The sequence below is a fragment of the Centruroides vittatus genome, unplaced genomic scaffold, assembly GCF_030686945.1.
Source record: "Centruroides vittatus isolate TY-2023 unplaced genomic scaffold, ASM3068694v2 contig_1154, whole genome shotgun sequence".
NCBI lineage: Eukaryota > Metazoa > Arthropoda > Arachnida > Scorpiones > Buthidae > Centruroides > Centruroides vittatus.
The window spans coordinates 2,593,605-2,613,580 of NW_027120741.1; the positions used below are offsets into that span (position 1 = coordinate 2,593,605).

At 27.7% G+C, this 19,976-nt stretch overlaps 1 protein-coding gene across 1 annotated transcript in view; it reads left to right on the plus strand.

Moving 5' to 3' along the window:
• LOC136978928 (synaptogenesis protein syg-2-like) overlaps positions 1 to 19,976 on the plus strand; it is a 43,323-nt gene that overhangs the window by 21,983 nt on the left and 1,364 nt on the right. The window contains exons 3-7 of the mRNA XM_067274766.1: positions 1,056 to 1,191; positions 5,289 to 5,422; positions 8,279 to 8,492; positions 14,164 to 14,306; positions 19,597 to 19,816. Of these exons, the coding sequence (XP_067130867.1) occupies positions 1,056 to 1,191; positions 5,289 to 5,422; positions 8,279 to 8,492; positions 14,164 to 14,306; positions 19,597 to 19,816 (847 nt within the window). The remainder of the gene's footprint in view (positions 1 to 1,055; positions 1,192 to 5,288; positions 5,423 to 8,278; positions 8,493 to 14,163; positions 14,307 to 19,596; positions 19,817 to 19,976) is intronic.

Genomic DNA, 19,976 nt, shown 5'->3' on the forward strand with positions numbered 1-19,976 from the left:
GTTACTTGAATTTTATTAAAATGTTATATTCAATAACAGGCAATTTGTCTCTCAAGGAAATAATAATATTATTTATATTGATATAAAAAAATGATATATTTATACGGAATATGTAAAAAAACTGTCCCAAGGAAAATTGTACGTCATGTAAAATATATAGGCTAAATCTTATCAATATAATTGCATTTAGTCACGATTTCGTTTAATAGATTATTCAAATTTTTTAAAACAAATATTAAATAATAAAAATTTATTATTTTTAGAATTATTACGTTAGTTATATTTAATAAAACAAAATATATATGCCTAGAATTTTAATGACTAATTCAATAATTTCGAATATGCGAATAATTTATAATTGAATAATAAATAATAAAAGTCATAAACTGGGGATAAAATGTGATTAATCGTGCAGATAGCATTTATAACTTTTATAAAAGTGATATATCATATTTAGAAGAAGAAATTAAGACTGGAGAATTCATCTATAGGTTGGCTAAGAGTGCAAGTGGTGAAATGGTGCCATTGATCTAATAGTGTACCAATAAACACTAGTTAAGAAAAATCCTTTAATGCCTTCTTACTTTATCTGCCCAGTTTCGATTAGATATAAAGATAAATGGTAACGTTTATTAGAAATCAGCTTTGTCAAAGGTAACAATTGAAAAATAAAGGTAGAAGGAAAAACGAATCAAATATTGTCTTAATAAGGTATATAACTAATTATCTATCCTAAGAGACTCTTTTCGAATTAAAATTTACTATTTCACTGCAATGGAAAAAGGTATAATTGCACCTAACAAGCACAATTGCACCCTGGCTAAATAAGTTGTCTTTTCCATTAGTGGGTGACTATCTAGGTCATGCGAGTCTCTCTCTTCGGATAATGTAACTAGTTTTGCCTAGTTACTAAGACATTAAGGCCGTAAATATTTTTGGATAGATTTACGTCTAGTTGTACGACCGCTACGAAACTAGCAAATATTAAAAATTATGTTTATAATCGGGAACGAACGTGACAGTGAAAAAATACAGTTAATTTGTTCTTTTATCAGCTATCGCAGTCCAACGAGAGTTATGTGTACTTGTACAGAACAGATTTAAATACGGAAGGAACATACGCATGCGAGGTATCTACAGAAGCACCTTTATTCAAGACTGTCAAAGCCGAGGAGGATTTGCGTGTGTACGGTGAGTGAAAATGTGAGTTATTTATATCAATTGTTTCAACATTTTTGTACAACATTCGAGAAAATGCGCTTATTTAAATTTATAAACAAAGGGCGCATTCTTTGTTTTATTTTTTATTTTTTTATTATTTTTTTTTCTTACTTCGAAGTTGAATACTTGCTGCACAATATTATCTTCTAACACCAGATCGTCTGACGTAATAGCCTAACATCGATCAAGAGTGTTGGTGTTCCTGCTGCATTTCTGCATTAACCTTATCGTTTTGTATTCAGAATATGCACGAGCGACTTATGTTCCAATAGAAACAACATCGATCTCGGTAATTGAATCCTAGATTAAATTTATTTTCCAAAATAATACCGAAATTTAATAGCGTTTATTCAATATGTCATTCCGTTTCGGAAATGTAAATTTTTAAAAATAAAAATGAATAATAAAAAAAAAAATATGTATTCGTTAAAATAGCAATCGAAGGTATATTATGAGTAGAAAATTCATTAATAAACCGGATCCAATTCTAAAGACGTTTCGTCGTTTCGTAATTGCTTGTTTGAGACAACATTCAACCATCGATCTGTTCTAGAAGGCAAGCATCGTCGAAACAAACTCCACTAACATTGTTTGAAGTTCTGTTACACTGAAATACGCCTACAGACATTTCGTTGGTGAAAGTCCGATATCCGATTGCCGATCACTTTTTTTACCTTTCTCATTTAGTGCCGCGATTTTTGGTAGCAAAAGTTTCTCTTACATAATTCATCCGTCCGGCCAAACAATGGACGAATTATATCCGGAGCATAACCTATCAAATTGCACTCTTTAATACGCCAGTCGAAGTTTTCGTCCGAAGATATCATTCAATGTTTTTGACTATAAGACGAAAAGTTATGTTTCGGAGACACTGGAGTGATCGGCAGAGCGAGTTTTAAGAGACTTATATAGCGCTTGCATTACCTTTCTTGCAATTTTTATGTCTGGCGGTGACGAAATCTGCGCTGCAGTTATAATATTTATTCCCGTTTGATAATTTATTATTTTTGTTTAACGGTTGAAAAACTGATGCGAGTTTGTACAGACATAAACCTTTTCAGTTCTATAGTTAGAATGATTAAAGTTAGTCAATGTGTGCCCACATCTCTACGCTATCTACTAGTTGGATAGAAAGCATTAGGACAAATTTCTTTTTTATTGTTAGTGCGGGTACCACTTCCTTTTGGTCGTGAGCGAGCCCGTCCAATGAAATATTCACAATACATCTCAGCCGAAGCCAATACCTGAATGGCTGTTGGCCTTCCAACTTCAATAAAGACGTCAGGATAGACTAGATCCTATTAAGTAAGATTCCATTACAAAAATAAACTCGTAGCTGGCAGACTTTAGTCCGATCGCGTACACGTAATTAAAGGTGACGAATATGGCGCCTGGATAAACATGACAGTAAAACCTCCCTTTTCTTTTTTTTATCCTTTTTTTCTAATTATTTATTGATAGTTTCAACATATAAATATAATGCAACTATTTCTATCTCGTGTAATTTTAGATAATCTTTGTACGGTAACCGCTCATTGGCTAGTGGTCGAGTGACATAGGAATACTTTTTGTTAAATTGATTCATATTGATTTTTATTCCCCGGTGGAAGCGGGAAAACTACGAGCTCTTTTATTTCCTTTAACAAGATCAGAAAGAAAATAGTTGGTTTCCAATAGATCTAGGGGATATCGAAAGCAACTATAATTGTTAGATGCGTAACACCAACCTTGCATCTCGGTTCATGATATAGTCCTGCTCTTCTCATTGTTATCAATAAATCCGGTGTATTGAACTCGATAAGTCAATTGGTTTAGCTATTGTTAAAGAAAAATAAAAAGGTCTTTGGATGTTGTCGTCTTCAGCATTTTGTTTCTTAAAAAATCGTTGGAATTTGGCCTTTGGCTGATTTTTAACAATTATTTGGATTGGCGGTGTTTAAGAGGAATGCCAGTACAGTTTCGTTTTGTTACATACATCTGACGCAAAGCAGCGATCGTTTCTGGAGGATAAGGGGGAAAAAATAATAATAGAGTAATTCCTTCCAGGTATAAAAGTTCGGATTTTATTTAACTAACTACAGGAAACGTCGAAAGTTTTCGCGATCGGTAAATAAAGACAATGCAATAGCTAGAGTTACTGTTTAGGATCTGGTTCATTAGACACCTGTCAAGGTGTATTTACATAGTAAATATTCCAGATATACCAACAAAAAGCAACTAAAAAACAGATGCAGTTTTTTTCTCTTCTATTGTTGAATTATTGATTGCGCCAAGTGGAAGAGAAATGTTTAGGAAATTAGCATGAAAGCGCGAGATGCGCTAAAGAGCTCAAATCGGATCGAATTCCGAGACATTTTATATTTCAACAATTGTCCCTTTATACTTAATTGAGCAATTTAGTAAATTGTCGGTTCTATTGTTGCCAGAGTCTTTTCCGATCTGCTGAAACGACCAAAAATTTACAAGAAAAATGCTTCACCGAGATCATTAACTATATTCTCTTCTGGATAACAATTTTCTGTATAAAATCCAATTTACAATATAATTTGTGCAGTTTAAAAATAAAAATACCTTCACTACATTTATTTATTTTTATTTTTTACTCAAACTAAACTTTTAATAAACAAAATAAATACAAGATTTTCCAAAATTTTATTAATGTAGTTTCGATATAAGAATTTTATTTTTCGTACCAATAAAAATACTTTGAAAATTACATGAAAATATAAATTATTATTATTATTTCATTATTTTTTCCCCCGATTTTTGCTGCTTCTCACAACGAAATTTGTTTAGTTGGAGACATTGAACACTTATCTATCAACCTATATGGTTTGTCTTGAAATATTGATCACGTCTGGTAGTTAGAAGAAAAAAAAGAATTCCTTTTAAACAAAAAATGAAATAAAACACTTTCTGAAAATTAGATATTAATATTCAGTTGCAAGATTTTTTTTCCGTTTACGAATTATCGGATTGTGGACTATCTGTAAATAATTGAGATGCGTTATTCATTTCGATCAAAAATCTGGAAAGTAATCTTTTGAATGCTAACTCTTAGTGGCAAGATGCTTGGAAAAGTCCCAAAGAATGGTTCAATTTCGGAAGAATCCCATGGGGAACTATCTAATCGATAACCTTCCGATCTATACATATGTAAGAAGACGTCAAACAAACAAAGTATTGTCACTTTGTTCCATGTCAGACAGCGATTCCTTTTTGTCACTTGCTGAGCAATTGAGACGCATAAGCTGACAAACATGTCTGTCATTGATTGTTGACAAGCTGAGATATTGTAAAAAAAATTTACTTTAAAAAAATGGCTAAAGCATTTTTTGAAGAACGTCTTATCCACAGAAATCCTCTCTATTCGCAAATCTACTGATTTAATGTACAGTACAGTACAGTACAGGTGTTACAGATTGGATTTCTACACTGACACAGACAAACAACTTACAACTTTTAATAGATTTTAAACCACATTTTAAATAAATGTGAGATATAAATTTTGTTGTAATTTTAAATATCTTTGAGTAGATAATTTAATTTTAAAAGAAAAACCACCCTCCCTTTTTTCAATTGCTATAAAATCGCTAGCGATTTATGTCGATTGATAGCATTTTGTCTGTGTTGCTTGTTATCTCTGCGGTTTCAAACAGGCACAGTTTACTTCAAAGACTCGTTGTTATTACTCTTGTTAATTTACCATTGGTAATTATTCACTCAAAGATACTAAATATCGTGGAACATTGCCTACAATTGACCGTGCCATTTACTGACCAAGATCTGTGGCTTGTCAGGTGAGTCGAGACGTTTTGTTCGCTATGTCTCTTTCGAATAGTGGCTTTTCATCACCTAGGCACTTTGCTAAATTAACCATCCTTTCTGCGGTTAGCTCTGCGGTTATAGGGCGATTCAATATCAGATAAAATAAAAGAAATATGCTGACGCTCTATATTCCATTGGGATAACGTTGTATGCATGCATAACAAAACTATTGCTTAAATGCACGTATCGAGTGATATTTTAAAAGTGTTTTACTGTTTTTTTTTCTTTTCCCTTCGCAGTAATGCCCAAAGAACTTCCTACAATTGACGGAATCGTTTCTCGTTACCAAGTAGGTGACGTACTCAACGTAACATGTACTTCAATTCCGTCCAAACCTGTATCCACCCTGAAATGGTTAGTTGATGACCAAGAGGTAAGAATAGAATCTTTCTTTTTTTATTATTATCAATATTAAGAATAAAGATAAAGACAGTAAGTTATTAAAAATTAGTAAAGCGTTCATCGAGAGGCCATCTTCCCTTTTTGATAATGAAACATTCCGTAGTTCCGAAACAATTAATTAGAAGAGTTCATTCGATGCAAATTCATATTTGACGTTATTTAATTCACGAATCAAATGAGATTAAATTTGAAAACTCGTTGAACAACATAGTAAAAGTATCTATCTATCGCATTTCCCTCCGCGAACATTTTTCACGTTTGATTACTTCAATTCGTGACAAATTCTCTTTCATTAGTGAACTTCCATTTATTAGATGAAAATGTCAGATGTATTGTTGAAAATATTCGATTATCATCGGATTGTTTTGTAACTTAATCAAGGATCTCCAAACCGATTATAACATATGCATGATTTACTTAAATTTTACGTTTTAATTACATATTATCACATAGGCACGTTTAAATTTTACATACGAAACGGTCTAATGAGATTTCTGGAAAATCGAATTTTAGCGTAGGTTTTCAAGAAACTTTTTTTTTATTTTATTTTTCTCCTCTCTTTTTTATTAAAGAGTTGAGAAGAGACTACTGAACACGTTTAATTGATCTAGGTTACTTAGAAACTGTTAAATATTCATCAGTAGCTTATTTATATAGTTTTTGTACTTAGAAAGTATAGAAAAATAACAATAAAAACCGTAAAAAAAGTAACGTTAAACTCTAAATTAATCTGTTTTCGATTTTATTCCCGTCTTAAATTGACTAAAGTCAATAATTTGAGAAAATGAATGATTTCTTGAGATGTCTTTTTTTTTCAATTTAATCAGCCTTTTTTTTAATACTCCAGCTGTAAATTAAACAAAGCAGTTGTTTCAAAAAGTAATACAAAATTAAATAAGTATAAAAAATACAGTCTGGTTTCTTCCCTTTCTCTCTCTCTCTTTTTCTTTTATATTTATTTTGCCTAAGAGGAAAAGAGCGAAGTAAAATAGGATTTTGTTGTGATATTTTGATAATGTCAGATATTTATTGACAGTATCGTATTGTGAGATGGTATCAAATTTTTATTGCGAGTATTTCATTGTTTTACATAAAGAAAATATAAAGATATATACATATATTATTTTTATATTTTCAAAAATAAATTTTCTATATATTTTTTTTTTAAGATTTTTCTTATCTGATATTTAAATAATACCGTGTTATTTCTTTTTTGTCGAATAAAAATTTGAACGTCTGGATCAGCAGTTAACTTTTTTTATTACTTTTATTGAGAATTATGGTTTCTGTAATCCTCCTATATCTTAAGTTCTGTAAAATTGAATTCGGTATCAATATATCATATGAAAATCTGAAGGTATAAATATAGTAAGGTCATCTAAAAATAAATCAATATTGTTTCGGATCACACACACACAAAAAAAAAGAGGATCTGATCGTATAAAAATGTTATCAGGAAATAAAATATTTTTAATTAAATAGGAAGTAAATCGATCAGTAATTAAAATAAAATTCAATTAATAATATGAAACGAATTAATATTATTTAATTATACAATTGAAATTAATAAAAATTTAAAATTTTGTAGTTTCAATATGTTTTGATTCCTCTTTAATTTTCTTTGCTGTATATAAATGAGATTAATGAGGAATCAAAATTGTTTAAATTACATGAATGCATTTGATAAGATGATAAATTACTTTCAGTTACATAAATAAAATTCAATTAAAAACTAAAAATAAAATCTTAATTTATTCTTTTAAGCTCGCGAAGAAATTTTTTTAAAAAACATTATATGAGTGAAATTAATTTTTAAAAAAATGGAATAATTTTACTATAAAAATTTAAATTAGCTTGAGTTTCAGAGATGAAATTTGTCTAAATTGTATAATTTAGAACATTTTAAATATATATAAGTTTATATAAAGTGTATAAAAGTTATATAAATCGAAGGTAAGAAGTGGTTAAATAAAAAAGTTTGGTTTATAAAAATGAAATTAGCAAGAAGTAAGGAATGTTTCTTAGTTAGTTGCTAACATAATTATTCAGCTTTCATTGAATATAAACATAGAGTTTATTATAATCAGCATAGTTTATCGACAAGGGGATTGCGGATGGAAAAGGGAGAAAAGCATAAAAATAATACAAGGAGTATGATGCAGAGTATATGGAGACGACAACTGTGGTGTAGTTGAGTTAGCTTAAGCCGCTGGAGGAAAACGAATCCAGTGGGATGGTCAACTGTAATTAGGAACGATTCCTTCCTATTGTCATTACATCGCTCCTCTCACCAATAATTGTATTCTACTGGAATCACTATGAGGCACAATGCATCGGAAATCTTTTACGAATTCCTATTGGTTCGAGATAGGGAGTTAGAGTTTGTTTAACATTCCATCTACCTCCGATACGTGCAGATGGAAAGAAATGACCAAGTTATTCTCTTTTATAATTTGTCCCAACAAAACGGTAATACTAATTGCTTCGGACAACAAAAGGAGAATGTAGTTTTAACATCAATTGAAAGTGTAATTAATACAGTTTAGAAACGTCAATTTTAAATGATGTTATAAACATCCCACTACATTTACTTCTCTCCTGCGATCCACCCAGACTCTCTTGACAACGCTAATAGCATCTTCTTTCCCTATTCCATTTATCACGTGCGCCTCGTCCCTCTCTTTCCAGTGACATCTCTAACACATGTAATTTGTATTTATTCGAAAGACAGGTGTTCCGATTTCTGCCATTTAGATAAATTATACACATCTATGCTTCAAATCTCTTAACTATTTATAAAGTTTAAAGTCTAGTATTTTTACTTCAGGTAAATCCCAATTTCGAAACCCGCTATCCAATCCTACGTCATCCGGATGGTTTACAGAGTTCTAGAATTCGTTTGACTTTAGTCTTAGATCATCGCCATTTTCGTCGAGGAGTGATGAAGCTACACTGCAAAGCATCTTTAGCGTTAATATATTCTAGTAGCAGCGAAGAGCTCGTTATAAGAGAAAGAGGATCTAGAAAGCCTGTCCAGAATGGTAACTATAAATGCTTATCTGCCTTGAATTAATATAATATCCCGTTTAGACACTAATTGCAAATTCCGTAAGAGTTTCCGAAACTTTTTTACGATATGGATAATAATTACTTCAATAATATACATGATGATCATTACTTCATTTTTTAATATCAGTTTCTGCCGTCTACTTAACAAATATAAAAATTTTTTCTACTTCTGCAAGGGGGGAAATTTATCTTCATCAGTTTAATGCCGAATACATCAGGATAATTGAAATATATTCTAATAACTAAGAAAAAATTTTCCCATCCTTTATTATTATTATTTTTACTATCAAAACTTGAAAAAATATACATAAATATATTTTTTACTCGAGTATCAGATTGTTTCTATTATTAAACATGACTCGATGACAATTTTATGACAATATATCTATTTTTTTCAATTAAAGTGTTATTATTAAAAGTTCAAGTATAGCCTATATATATATATACACACACGCACACACACACACACACTACCTGCAGAAAAATTTAATTTCGCAAAATTGACTTTTTGCACTAGAGTAATTAATCTTAATACTTCTAACATATTGTTTTTCTTTAATAACGTAATGGATTTGCTAAGAAACATTATTACTTTTTTTATTTTTTTCGCGAGTAGAGTTTATCCATTGACAAATCGTTGAAAATAGACAATCTCGTAACAATATTTATGCTTTTTAAAATAAAATTTCTTATAAAATGTTTATAAATTTTATACTAAATTATGCAATCTTTACACGTCTTTATCATTGATTAAAAATTCACTAATTAAAAAAAAACTCTTTTTCAATCACGTTTCACTTCATTTACATATAAATTTTTTTTTAATAAACGAGAATTATCTTTGTTAAAACTAATCATTAAGTTTAATTTTATTATAATTAATAAGTGATTTTTCTTTAATGTATTATAATTTACACAATTAAGCATTAATCCGTAACAATAGCAAAGGATCTATAATTACTGAACCAATTTACAACAAGAAACTTCTGAACGGATGTCAAATTGCTCGCATCCCATGAGATTCATTCAATGAAACACGTAATTCCACAATCATTCGACTCATTTTGCTAGTTAACAAAATTACAAAATGTAAAATCTTTTATTCTGATTATGATTCTATAAAATTAATTTTCTAGAAAATTTGTATTGTCTATTCTATTTAATTTCCAATACGTAACTTATATTAGCCTGTATCCAAATATCAATTTTCACGAAAGCGTATTGATTTAAATTATGAAAATTAATAACAGTTTTAAATTTCATTTAGTTAATTTTTAAAGTAAAGTAAACATAAGCTAGTCTATTCAATTATGCTTATAAAAATTCAACTATGCTTATAAAAATTAATTATTGTGTATCTAAGCGATATACTGTATTTTTCTATAGAGAACGATGCGATTTTATTGATAATCTAAGAAAATTTAAGATATTTTTATTATTAATTTAATAAATTTTAAAGTTTACTTGATGTTAAATTAAGTTCTTTATATTTCTAATAAATTTAACTGGGAAGTTTGATCACTAGTGATCCAATCAATGAAGAAAAATCATAGATAAAACTTATCTACCACAGAAAGGAAGTTTATATTGTTGTAACGAACAATTTTATTACAGAAAAGAGAATAAAATAAATGAAACTGCTACACAATAAAGTTTGAGTTTTGGTTTCAAACAGTTTTGAGAAGAAAGAACAAAACATTTTTATAAATTTACTGTGTTTAATTAAAATTATAAACTTTATCATATATTGTTTGGAATGTAAATATTTGAATATTCTTTTAATTACAAATAAAATTTTACTCTAGGCAAACTTAGAAAATCAATAAAAATTTATATAACCGTAAGCTTAAACCAATATTTTTATTTTAACAATTCTCTTTGAGGGTTTTTTTTTCTCTACTGAAGTTTTTTATAGAGTTTCGTCTAGCATTAGCGGTTTAATGCAGAGTTAAATCATCTATTTGCACGCTAAATGGCTAGTTCAAGTTACAACATAATTAATAGATTGTTTAAAAAATAACAATTATTCAAATGATGCGGCTTGTAAAATTTCCATTATTACTAAAATATAGGCTAGTAATAGCTAGTTATTTGTTTAAAAACCCTTTAAGTAAATGAAACATGAAAGAGTTAGATTAATCAGCTGATAGAATGCACTCCTCCATTTAATAAAATAATACATTACGTCTACATTACAATACATTTTAACAGAATTTATGCGATTTTAAAGAATGTTTTTAATTGTTTAGTAGGTTTATTTGAGAAATTAAACTGGGAATAAAACCTCACAGCAATAACAGCTACTTTATTTGATCGTAACGATTGATTAATTTGTTGAAAATTTTACTTAGAAAAGACGAGAATAATTAAAATTATCGTAAATTATTATTGATGCGATGATATTTAACAACTTTTTAAAACTGTGATTATTTTCTAATTATGTCCATTAAATAGTTTTATAACCGTTACTAACGATTTTTATTTTTGATGAAAACTTTATTTCTCATCAACTAAAAACGAAAGAAATTAACTTGACAATTAAGTTCAGTTACAAATTATCTCCAATTATCTTTATATGTTATATTTATAAAATAATTTTAATAAAAATATATTTTATGTAAATGATAAATCCAAAAAGAATTTCTCAATCATGCACAGTTTTAAATGTTTTTCCCCTCCGATTTTTGTAGAATAATACTAATTTTAAAACGAGTAAAAATTAATTACTATTGCAATTTTTAATTTAAAATATATGCTCTCCATCTCAAATTAGTAGTGTCTTGTCCCTGTACTGTACATCATACTTTTCCTGATAACAACAGTGTCGTGCCGGTCATCTATTCCGTTCTGGGGGAATTTTTTTCAAATGTTCATCATTCCCGAAAAACCAGTTAACTCTTCTAGAGAGTTGAGTGAAGACGGCGGTGTTGTTATTGCCTAGCTTCTAGACAATGCAAATACAGGTCTTAACAGGAAAAACATGACAAATGATAACTATCGTCACTAAGGGGTCGACTATCAACCGAGCCCGCATTAATTATAATTTATAATTTAGTTTCAGTTAAACCAAAAAATTCCGCATTACTCAGATTGCTAGGCAATTGATTCCCAATAAGCCTTCCGTTTCCGCATTAAACAGGTTTATGGCTTATAATGCTACTTTACGTGGCAAATCTTTTTATTCCGAGATTTATTTTCCGTTTGGTAAAGGGTCCGTTTTAGACAGGTTTACCGTATATAGAAAATAAAGTAAATTCATTATAAAATCTGAAGAAATTCGGAATTTGAAATTCTTAGAGCGAAGATTTTAAGTTAATTTGGGGCATTTTTAATCCGTCATTGAAACTCGATCAAATTCGATTAATTGATAAAAATATGGCCTAAAATTCGAGATATAATTAAATAACTGTTAAAATCACTTTAGAACAGCTTCGTGTTATTCGTGATTTAGTCGCTTCAGTGGAAGCATCTGAATCATGACGAATAATCGAACGTGGATGCTCCGAACCGGTTTTAACCGTTCATAAAGTATAATTGACTTTTGGGCACTGTATATAATCGTGTTAATTACTAATTGTTGTTAAAATTTATAAAATTGCAGATAAATATTAAATACGAATCATTTAAAGGTTTTTTTCACATCTTTCTTAAAATTAATTTATACGTCACCGTCTGACATTTGCGTTTATGATTGGAATTATTTCAAAAAAAGAAAATATGATCAACAAAAATATTAAAAAAGATAAATAAAAAGTTGAATATTATCTCCGTCTTGCTTCTTGCAAGAACCACGTGCGAGATTTATGAAGTCAATATTTCGTACTTGGTTCTACAAAACGAGTGAGTTTCATGATGTTTCAAGCTATCTAAATTGATGTATATTGGTAACACGAGATTTAGTCATACCTTTTCACTTGTCGAAATTTCCACCGGATTGTTATAGTTATAGTCGAGGAATTCCAGCGCAGTAATCGATCTATATCATAAGTAATGCTCAAATAAATGAATGACATCAAACTTTTGTGCCAGCAAAACTAGATAAAATACTGCTGCCAGTTCGAGATCGAATGGGAATTGAAACAAAATTCCATCGGAAAAACTATTACTAACTGCTCTTATGTAAACTAAAAATGGGGAAAAAAAGGAAAAAAAATAAAGAAAGTGGATGGTTCGGCAATGGGATAATGTAATATTTTCAGTAAAAAGTAAATATTTTCTTTCGGTGGCAAGAGGTCAATATTTTTACGCAGAAAGTCCGAAAGAAAAAAGATAGGGATGGGATGCTTTGTCAACCGTGAAACATCCATCCTGTGGTAAGGTCTGGGGATGTTCGATAGCAATACGGCCGGAAAGCTCTAATTTGAGGATGGAAGCACGGATTCGAACCAACATACCGAGTTACCGATAATATATATCTCTTACGATCTGTTCGAAGCCATTTTCCAAGGTTGGCACCTTGCCATATATATCAAAATGGTGAGTAGAATTCCTGTTTTACTTTCTTTACTCATTTTTTAACCATTATCTAAACATTCTTTTTGTTACAGCTAAAATGTGTCGTGCATGCAAGACATCAGTCCCGTCGAAGCTTAGAAGTTTAGTGGATATGAATCGGATTGAAAATTTCTAGTAGACTGATAAAATACGTTCCTAATACGAATTTGGCAACGTAAGATTACTTCAGGTTTCTGTTGCTAGCTTGTTGAATCTATGCCTGGAAAAATTACGAGTATCATTAAATTAATGGTGATTTGTGGAGTAACAACAACATTTTCATAATAGCAATATATAAAATGTTAAAAGGTGGTTCCGACGATGTAATCATCGTTTACGGTTTATATTAAACGAATACTTTATAATTTAAATTGCTTATAAAAAGTAGAAACTTTAGTTTCTTAAGCTCATTGTTTAGTTTATGGCAAAGAAAATTTTTCAAAAATTGTTATTGACCTTTAAAAAGTTGATTTTTAAATAGCGAGAGAAAAAGTGTAATAAAGTTTCAAACTTATCAACGGTATTGTTGTTCTTTCTTGCTTAAAAATGTAGTTGGCACATAGGATTTTTGAACATTTAGTGTACTTCCCAGGGACATGCGATTGGTTGGAGTTTTGCCTATTCCGGTCAACGACACCTAAAGCGTTCTCTGATTTTTTTATGCTGTTAACAATGAATTAATTAATTGAAGTTGAAGTAGAGAACGAAATTCGTCGAGAAAATTGGTTCTCTCATCGCCAGGTGCTATATATAGTGCAGGACGTGGTATCCTAGTTTAATTAAGACAAAACGTCATCAACTGTTACTTACTATCCTCGTCACGATTTCATCGGTTAAGAAAATTAATCATCTTGAGAGCAACTAAAATATTTGATTCTTTTCATTGCATCTGCTTCATATTACTATACGTGATGTTAATCTTTGAAGACACGATTTCCATTAATAAAAATGTTCGAGTATAATTTAAGAAGTCGTACGTAACTAGGATCATGTATACACGTGTTTTACTGAGAATAAAGTCATTTTACTTAGTTATAAGCTCGAAAATAGAATATAATTATAAACAGTTTTTCTTAATAATTAAATTTATTAATATTGTGCGTGTATAATTTATACTCGTATCTATAACTAAAACTTATCATTGCTCAGTTATTCCAGTCTTTGCAAGTCAAAAGAAACCGACTATCAAAGGAGGTTTGCCGAAATATGAAGTTGGCGATAGCGTCGATATTAACTGTACAACCAATTACAGTAATTTAGCCGTACTTAACTGGTACATTAATGATAATCAGGTTGGTATTTTAAAACTATAGAAACTTAGAACAAATTTTCACACTTTAATTTTAAAATTTTATATTTAAACCCTTTGAAATGATTAAACACTTACTAACGAAAGAGTAAATTTATTAAAATTAAATAAATTCTATTTATTATGTCTGAATATTAATATAATTTAATTGCAAATTTTAGTATTGATGTTTAAGTCAAAAGTTTGATAACATGAGAGGAATTCTAATAAAGCGAATGTGCAGAATTATAAATGATGACGTGTGAAATGTTCGTAAACTTAAAAAGAAATTTAAAAAGAAACTTTTTTTTTCATTAGAATTAAGCTTATATTACAGAATATTGATTGTAATTAATTAGTTTTTAATCAATTTTGACGTCTTTGAATATTTTTAATTGAATTCACGCAAATATAAGAAAATTTTTTTGTATTAAAAAATATAATAAACGTTACTTAAATCTTATTTTATAAAATGATTAATGAAATGTCATTCAAAATATTGTTTAATTAATAATTTTATTAATTAGATAACAGTTTTTGTACGGATGCTTTTATCTATTTATTGACATAGACCTGTATAAACCATTCAAACGATACAGCATCTTTGATAGGAAAGATGAATTTTATTTGATTCTGAATTTCAGAATCATTTCAGTCTTAAAAAAAAAAAAAAAAAAAAAACTCGTTGGTTGTATTCTACATTAAAATAAATTTGTATACTTAAAATTTTAAGAACATTATACGAAAATAACTGTACGTTTTTAACGTTTTATAAGATAAGAATTTCCTTGAAGTCCAATGACTAGTTTATAAGAGAAATCATACATTTCTGTAAGAAATGTGAGGTTGGAACTAAAGAAATTGGCTTATACAGTAACATTCTGTAATTTCGCTCTCTCCATATAGCTATAATTCGTTTAGTATTTATCCATAACAGTAAATTCTACGTACGTGTTATACGACACGTTCGAATACGTCAGCAGTTTTGGCTCGTCTCTTGTGAATTAAGGATCGATATGCACTTGGCCCATTCTTACGTCATTTTGTTTTGCTTACGAGTAAATTTTTTGATTATATATATGTATAATGTTCACACCCGCTGTACTAACTTGTCAAAACCTAATGAAATTAACCGATTATGAAACACTAATACTCTCGATATAAATTAATTTTTTCTCGTTTTATTACATTACATTCTTTAATGGTAATTGCACATGTTAGTGTAAAAAATCTCGCTTTTTTTTTTGCTTTTTCTCCCTTTACTTGCGTACTTGTATCATTCGCTACTCGATTAGTTGAGTTAGAAAGATTGGATGAAACGTACGAGTACAACTCGACTTTTGTGAAAATTCCATTTGACAAAATGGAATTTTCGTGTAAATCTAATAGCGGTTAAAACTACTTAAATCCATAATTATATATAGCCTATATAAAAGACGAAACTGTCGATTTTCAAAATATTGAACGTCATATCGAATAATAAAACTCCACTCAAAATCAAATAGTTTAAAGACCATATCGTTTACAATATCCGGATTTAAAAAAAGAAAAAAATTGAAAAGTAAATATTGATAGATTTAAATTTCTCTACAATATTATCCCTTCTTTAATCTAAAAAAAAAGAGAAAGATTTGTAGACAAGTGTAGACAAGTGCTTAGATGGCATTCGATACTAAATTGGATATTAAGATTATTTGAGTGCCCTCGTAAGATACTTGTTCTTTCCTATTCATCAATCAAAAAAAAAAAAAAAAAATTTCACTTGATATACAATCCACTAATCTTATTAATTTTCATCAGTTCATTATTCATCTTAAAACTTCTTTCTTATCCCATAAAAATATTTCACTAATTTTTAATGTTTGCTACATTTATTAGAACTACTTATAAACTAATTAATGTCTTAAATGTTTATAAAATAATAATTTATAATTTTATATAATAATACTCTATAAAAGTCTATATATATATATATATAATATTTTATAATGATTCGGTTCATTTTCTCCATTTTGATATCTTTATTTGAGTTATTCTAGATTAATATTGTATAAAGTTATGGACTGAATGATTTATCTTGTTCTATAACGAGCAATTACAGTATATTTTTCTTTGACTTCATACTGATATTTATAGAAATATAGTAAAAAAGAAATTGCAATAAATTTTCTTTAAAAGGATTTTTCAGCTTTAATCTTTCCATCTTTTTACTGCATTCTTCTTCAATACAAAAACTGAAAATAACCTCTTTCAAAATAAATTCTAACATTATATCCTTTATATATTTATTCCTGTAAAGTTTTTAGTACTTAGATCTCACCGATTAGAGACTATTTCTATTTAAAAAACTAAAATATTGGATTATATTTTTGATATTTTGTTTAAAAAAATAATTAATATTTATGAATAAATATAAATGTTTTTTTTTATTTTCAAATTTTTAAATCTTATAGGTCTTTAATCTAATAATGACAATAAAATTAATTACCATACTCTAACATTTTTCCTATTGAAAATTAAACCAAGTAAACACGTAAAATATATTTTTAAAAATATTATATAAATGTTGATTTAATACATTTCTCTTTGGTATGTTTAATTAAGTTTATCCTTATGGGCTTTGAAAATTGCATTGCAAAAAGGTTTGTTTATTATTTTTTTAAAGTGTTGATTTTAGCTTAATTACGTAATATATTAAATAAATACTAGACTTACATTTATAAGAAAATGTTGTGATGGACTGTAAATTAATTCTTTTATATGTAGTTGAGTTAGTTGGTAGCATATATAAGACTAGATATATCAAGAAGCCTAAAGCAAAATGTGTGGATTGCATTATTCATTAGTAAAAGCAAAAGATCTGTTGTGAGATTTTCTCTTTCTTATGGGACCTAGAATATTTCCAGCTTTATTCCTCAGAGATATTTTTAGTTGTCTCGGTTAAAAACCTTAAAACATTTAAATTTACATTCGTACAAAGATGTATTTCTATAATTATTATATTAAACAAATTTTATTTATATACTCTAATAAATTTAATGATAACTTAGTTTATTTAAAAAGTGTATCACCGAGAGGAGAGAGAGAGAGAGCTTTGTTTTGGCTTCTAAAATTAACCATATTTTAAAAAGACACATTTTTTTTTCCTTTCTGTTCTCTCTTTTTTTCAACGACGCTTCAATCGATTTATTTAAAGTTAGAAATTCTCCAAAAAATTTAAAAATTATTTTGGCAGATCTTGTAAATTTTTTATCGTAATAAATATTCACAACAGCTTCATTTTCAGACATTTTCACCACTTCTATATATCAATTTTATATATCTATATTTGTTAAAGTTATATCACCTTTAGATGTTGCTCAAAACATAATATATTTTGATATTTATATTTTTCATTCTTTATTATTATTATTATTTTTTTCTTTCCATTCTCTGGTTTATAAAATTTTCAAACTTTTCATAGAAACATGCAATAATTTATCATAAATGTCATTTTAACATATTAAAAGAAAGTTTACATATGCATCTGCATCACAAAATATATTGTAAATAAAAAATATAAAATACAAAGACTCAGTTCACATATATTTTTTACAATTATATTTATTTATTATAAAAAATTTATTTAATCATTAATAATAACACTAGAATTCAATAGGATATTTATTTATATTTGTATTTAAAAAAATTTTTATAATAATAAAAATTACATATATATATATATATAAAATTTATTATTTATAATTAAATATTCATTTAATATTATTAAATTTTACTTCACTTCTTTTTAATTTTATGTCAAAATTTGATATTATGCAAGCTCATTACTTTAAATCTGAGGAGAGATAGCTTTAAAAATATTTAAAAATTGTTTAATAATTTTTGTATTACATTATATATGTAAATATTTACTAATAAACATTACTTTTAATATTATAAGACTGTGTGCATTATAAAAAAAAAACATTTATTTACTCTTGGGATTCATTTGTATGATAATTCTTCGTTTATAATCAAAGGTAATTTAAACGGGTATGTTTATATTTACATTTAATAAAAATTAAGTTAAATATATCTTATTATTAATGTAATAAGAACTTTTACTGTTAAACTCTTTAAAACTCTATTTTTTATTGCTATAAATGTGTGTTAAATGTGCATATAAAAAATTTATCTCTCTGACAATAACAATATGAATGAAAAATGTTTTCATTCTCATAATTATATTTTAATGTCACATAATGTAGATCAAATTTATTATTTAAATATATATATATTTACAATTAATAAAAATCAATATAAAAATCTTTCATTACTAATTTAATAAATGTTTATTAGCATACACATTAAACAAAATTTTTATTACCATAATAGTATGTTTAATATTTATAAAAAAAACTTTTTATCACCTTTTTTAATGTACTTTTATAATATTCTTCAGCAACATAAATTAATTTAATGATATTTAAATTATATTTAAAAAAATAAAGTAGTTTCACTGTATTTTATTATTACAACAATAAGTTAGCTTAAGTATATTTAGTGTAAAAATAAATATTATATTAATTTACTAGCTTAAGTTTAATTTTATAGTTGTTTAATCTACTCTTTAAATCTTCTCAATTTTAACTTTGAAATAATTAATTATTTCTTTATTAATTATGTATGACTGTTGGAATAACAGATTTATATGATTGTTATTATTGTTATTATTATTTATTGAACAATGATGATAGTTTCATATTCACTTATAAAATTATATTACAAAAAAAAACAGAGAGAGAGGGAGGGAGAGATGTAAGACACAGCAATTTTGCTTAACATAACAAGGGGGAAAAATCAATTTTCTCACAAATTGAGTTCCTGTTAATTAACTTTTGATAAAGGTTTTTTTACCTGCCTCATAATTCAATGATAATAGATATTGCACATCATTAAATCAAAATATTCTAGGTATCTTTATTAGGCTGTTCATTTTCTAGAAAAAAAAAAGAGAGGGAGAAAACAGTTTTAAAAAGTTAACTGTTAATAAAAATCACATTTAACAATTTTGAAACATTTAATTTAAGTCTCTAAATCATCATTAATTAATAAAAAAAATTTATTTTTATGGGACGTAATTAAATGGAATTATGCATTAAACATAAACAATTCTTTAAAAATGGCTAGTAAGTAGGTAAACAGTTCATTTTAACTAGATACAAACTTAATTGCCATTTTTGTGCTATGTAGTTTAGTTAGTTAAATGTTAAAGCAAACATTTCAAAGATTAATTTAATGTAATTTCGTTGTAGGTAAAGCCAGAATATATAATGGAATATTCGCTTCCAGACGGTTCACCTTACGCTGTTCTAGGTTTAAGGTTTCGTGTTCAACAACTTCATTTTCGCACAGACGAATTACGTCTAAAATGTACAGCTACATTACTAAAAGTGATTAACATGATCACAGAAAAGAAAATTCTGCTCGGTTACCAACAAATATCGGGTCTACACGCAGACGATACAGAATCTGGTAAGTTTTTGTTTACCCATAAAGTTCTTTTAATTCGATAATCAACATTATTTAAAACTATAGAGAACGGTAGAAGTTTATTGATCATAAAACATTCGTAACGACTTTAACATGCAAGAGTTTTAAGTTCCGTTACACAATTTTACAGATTTTAGCGGCG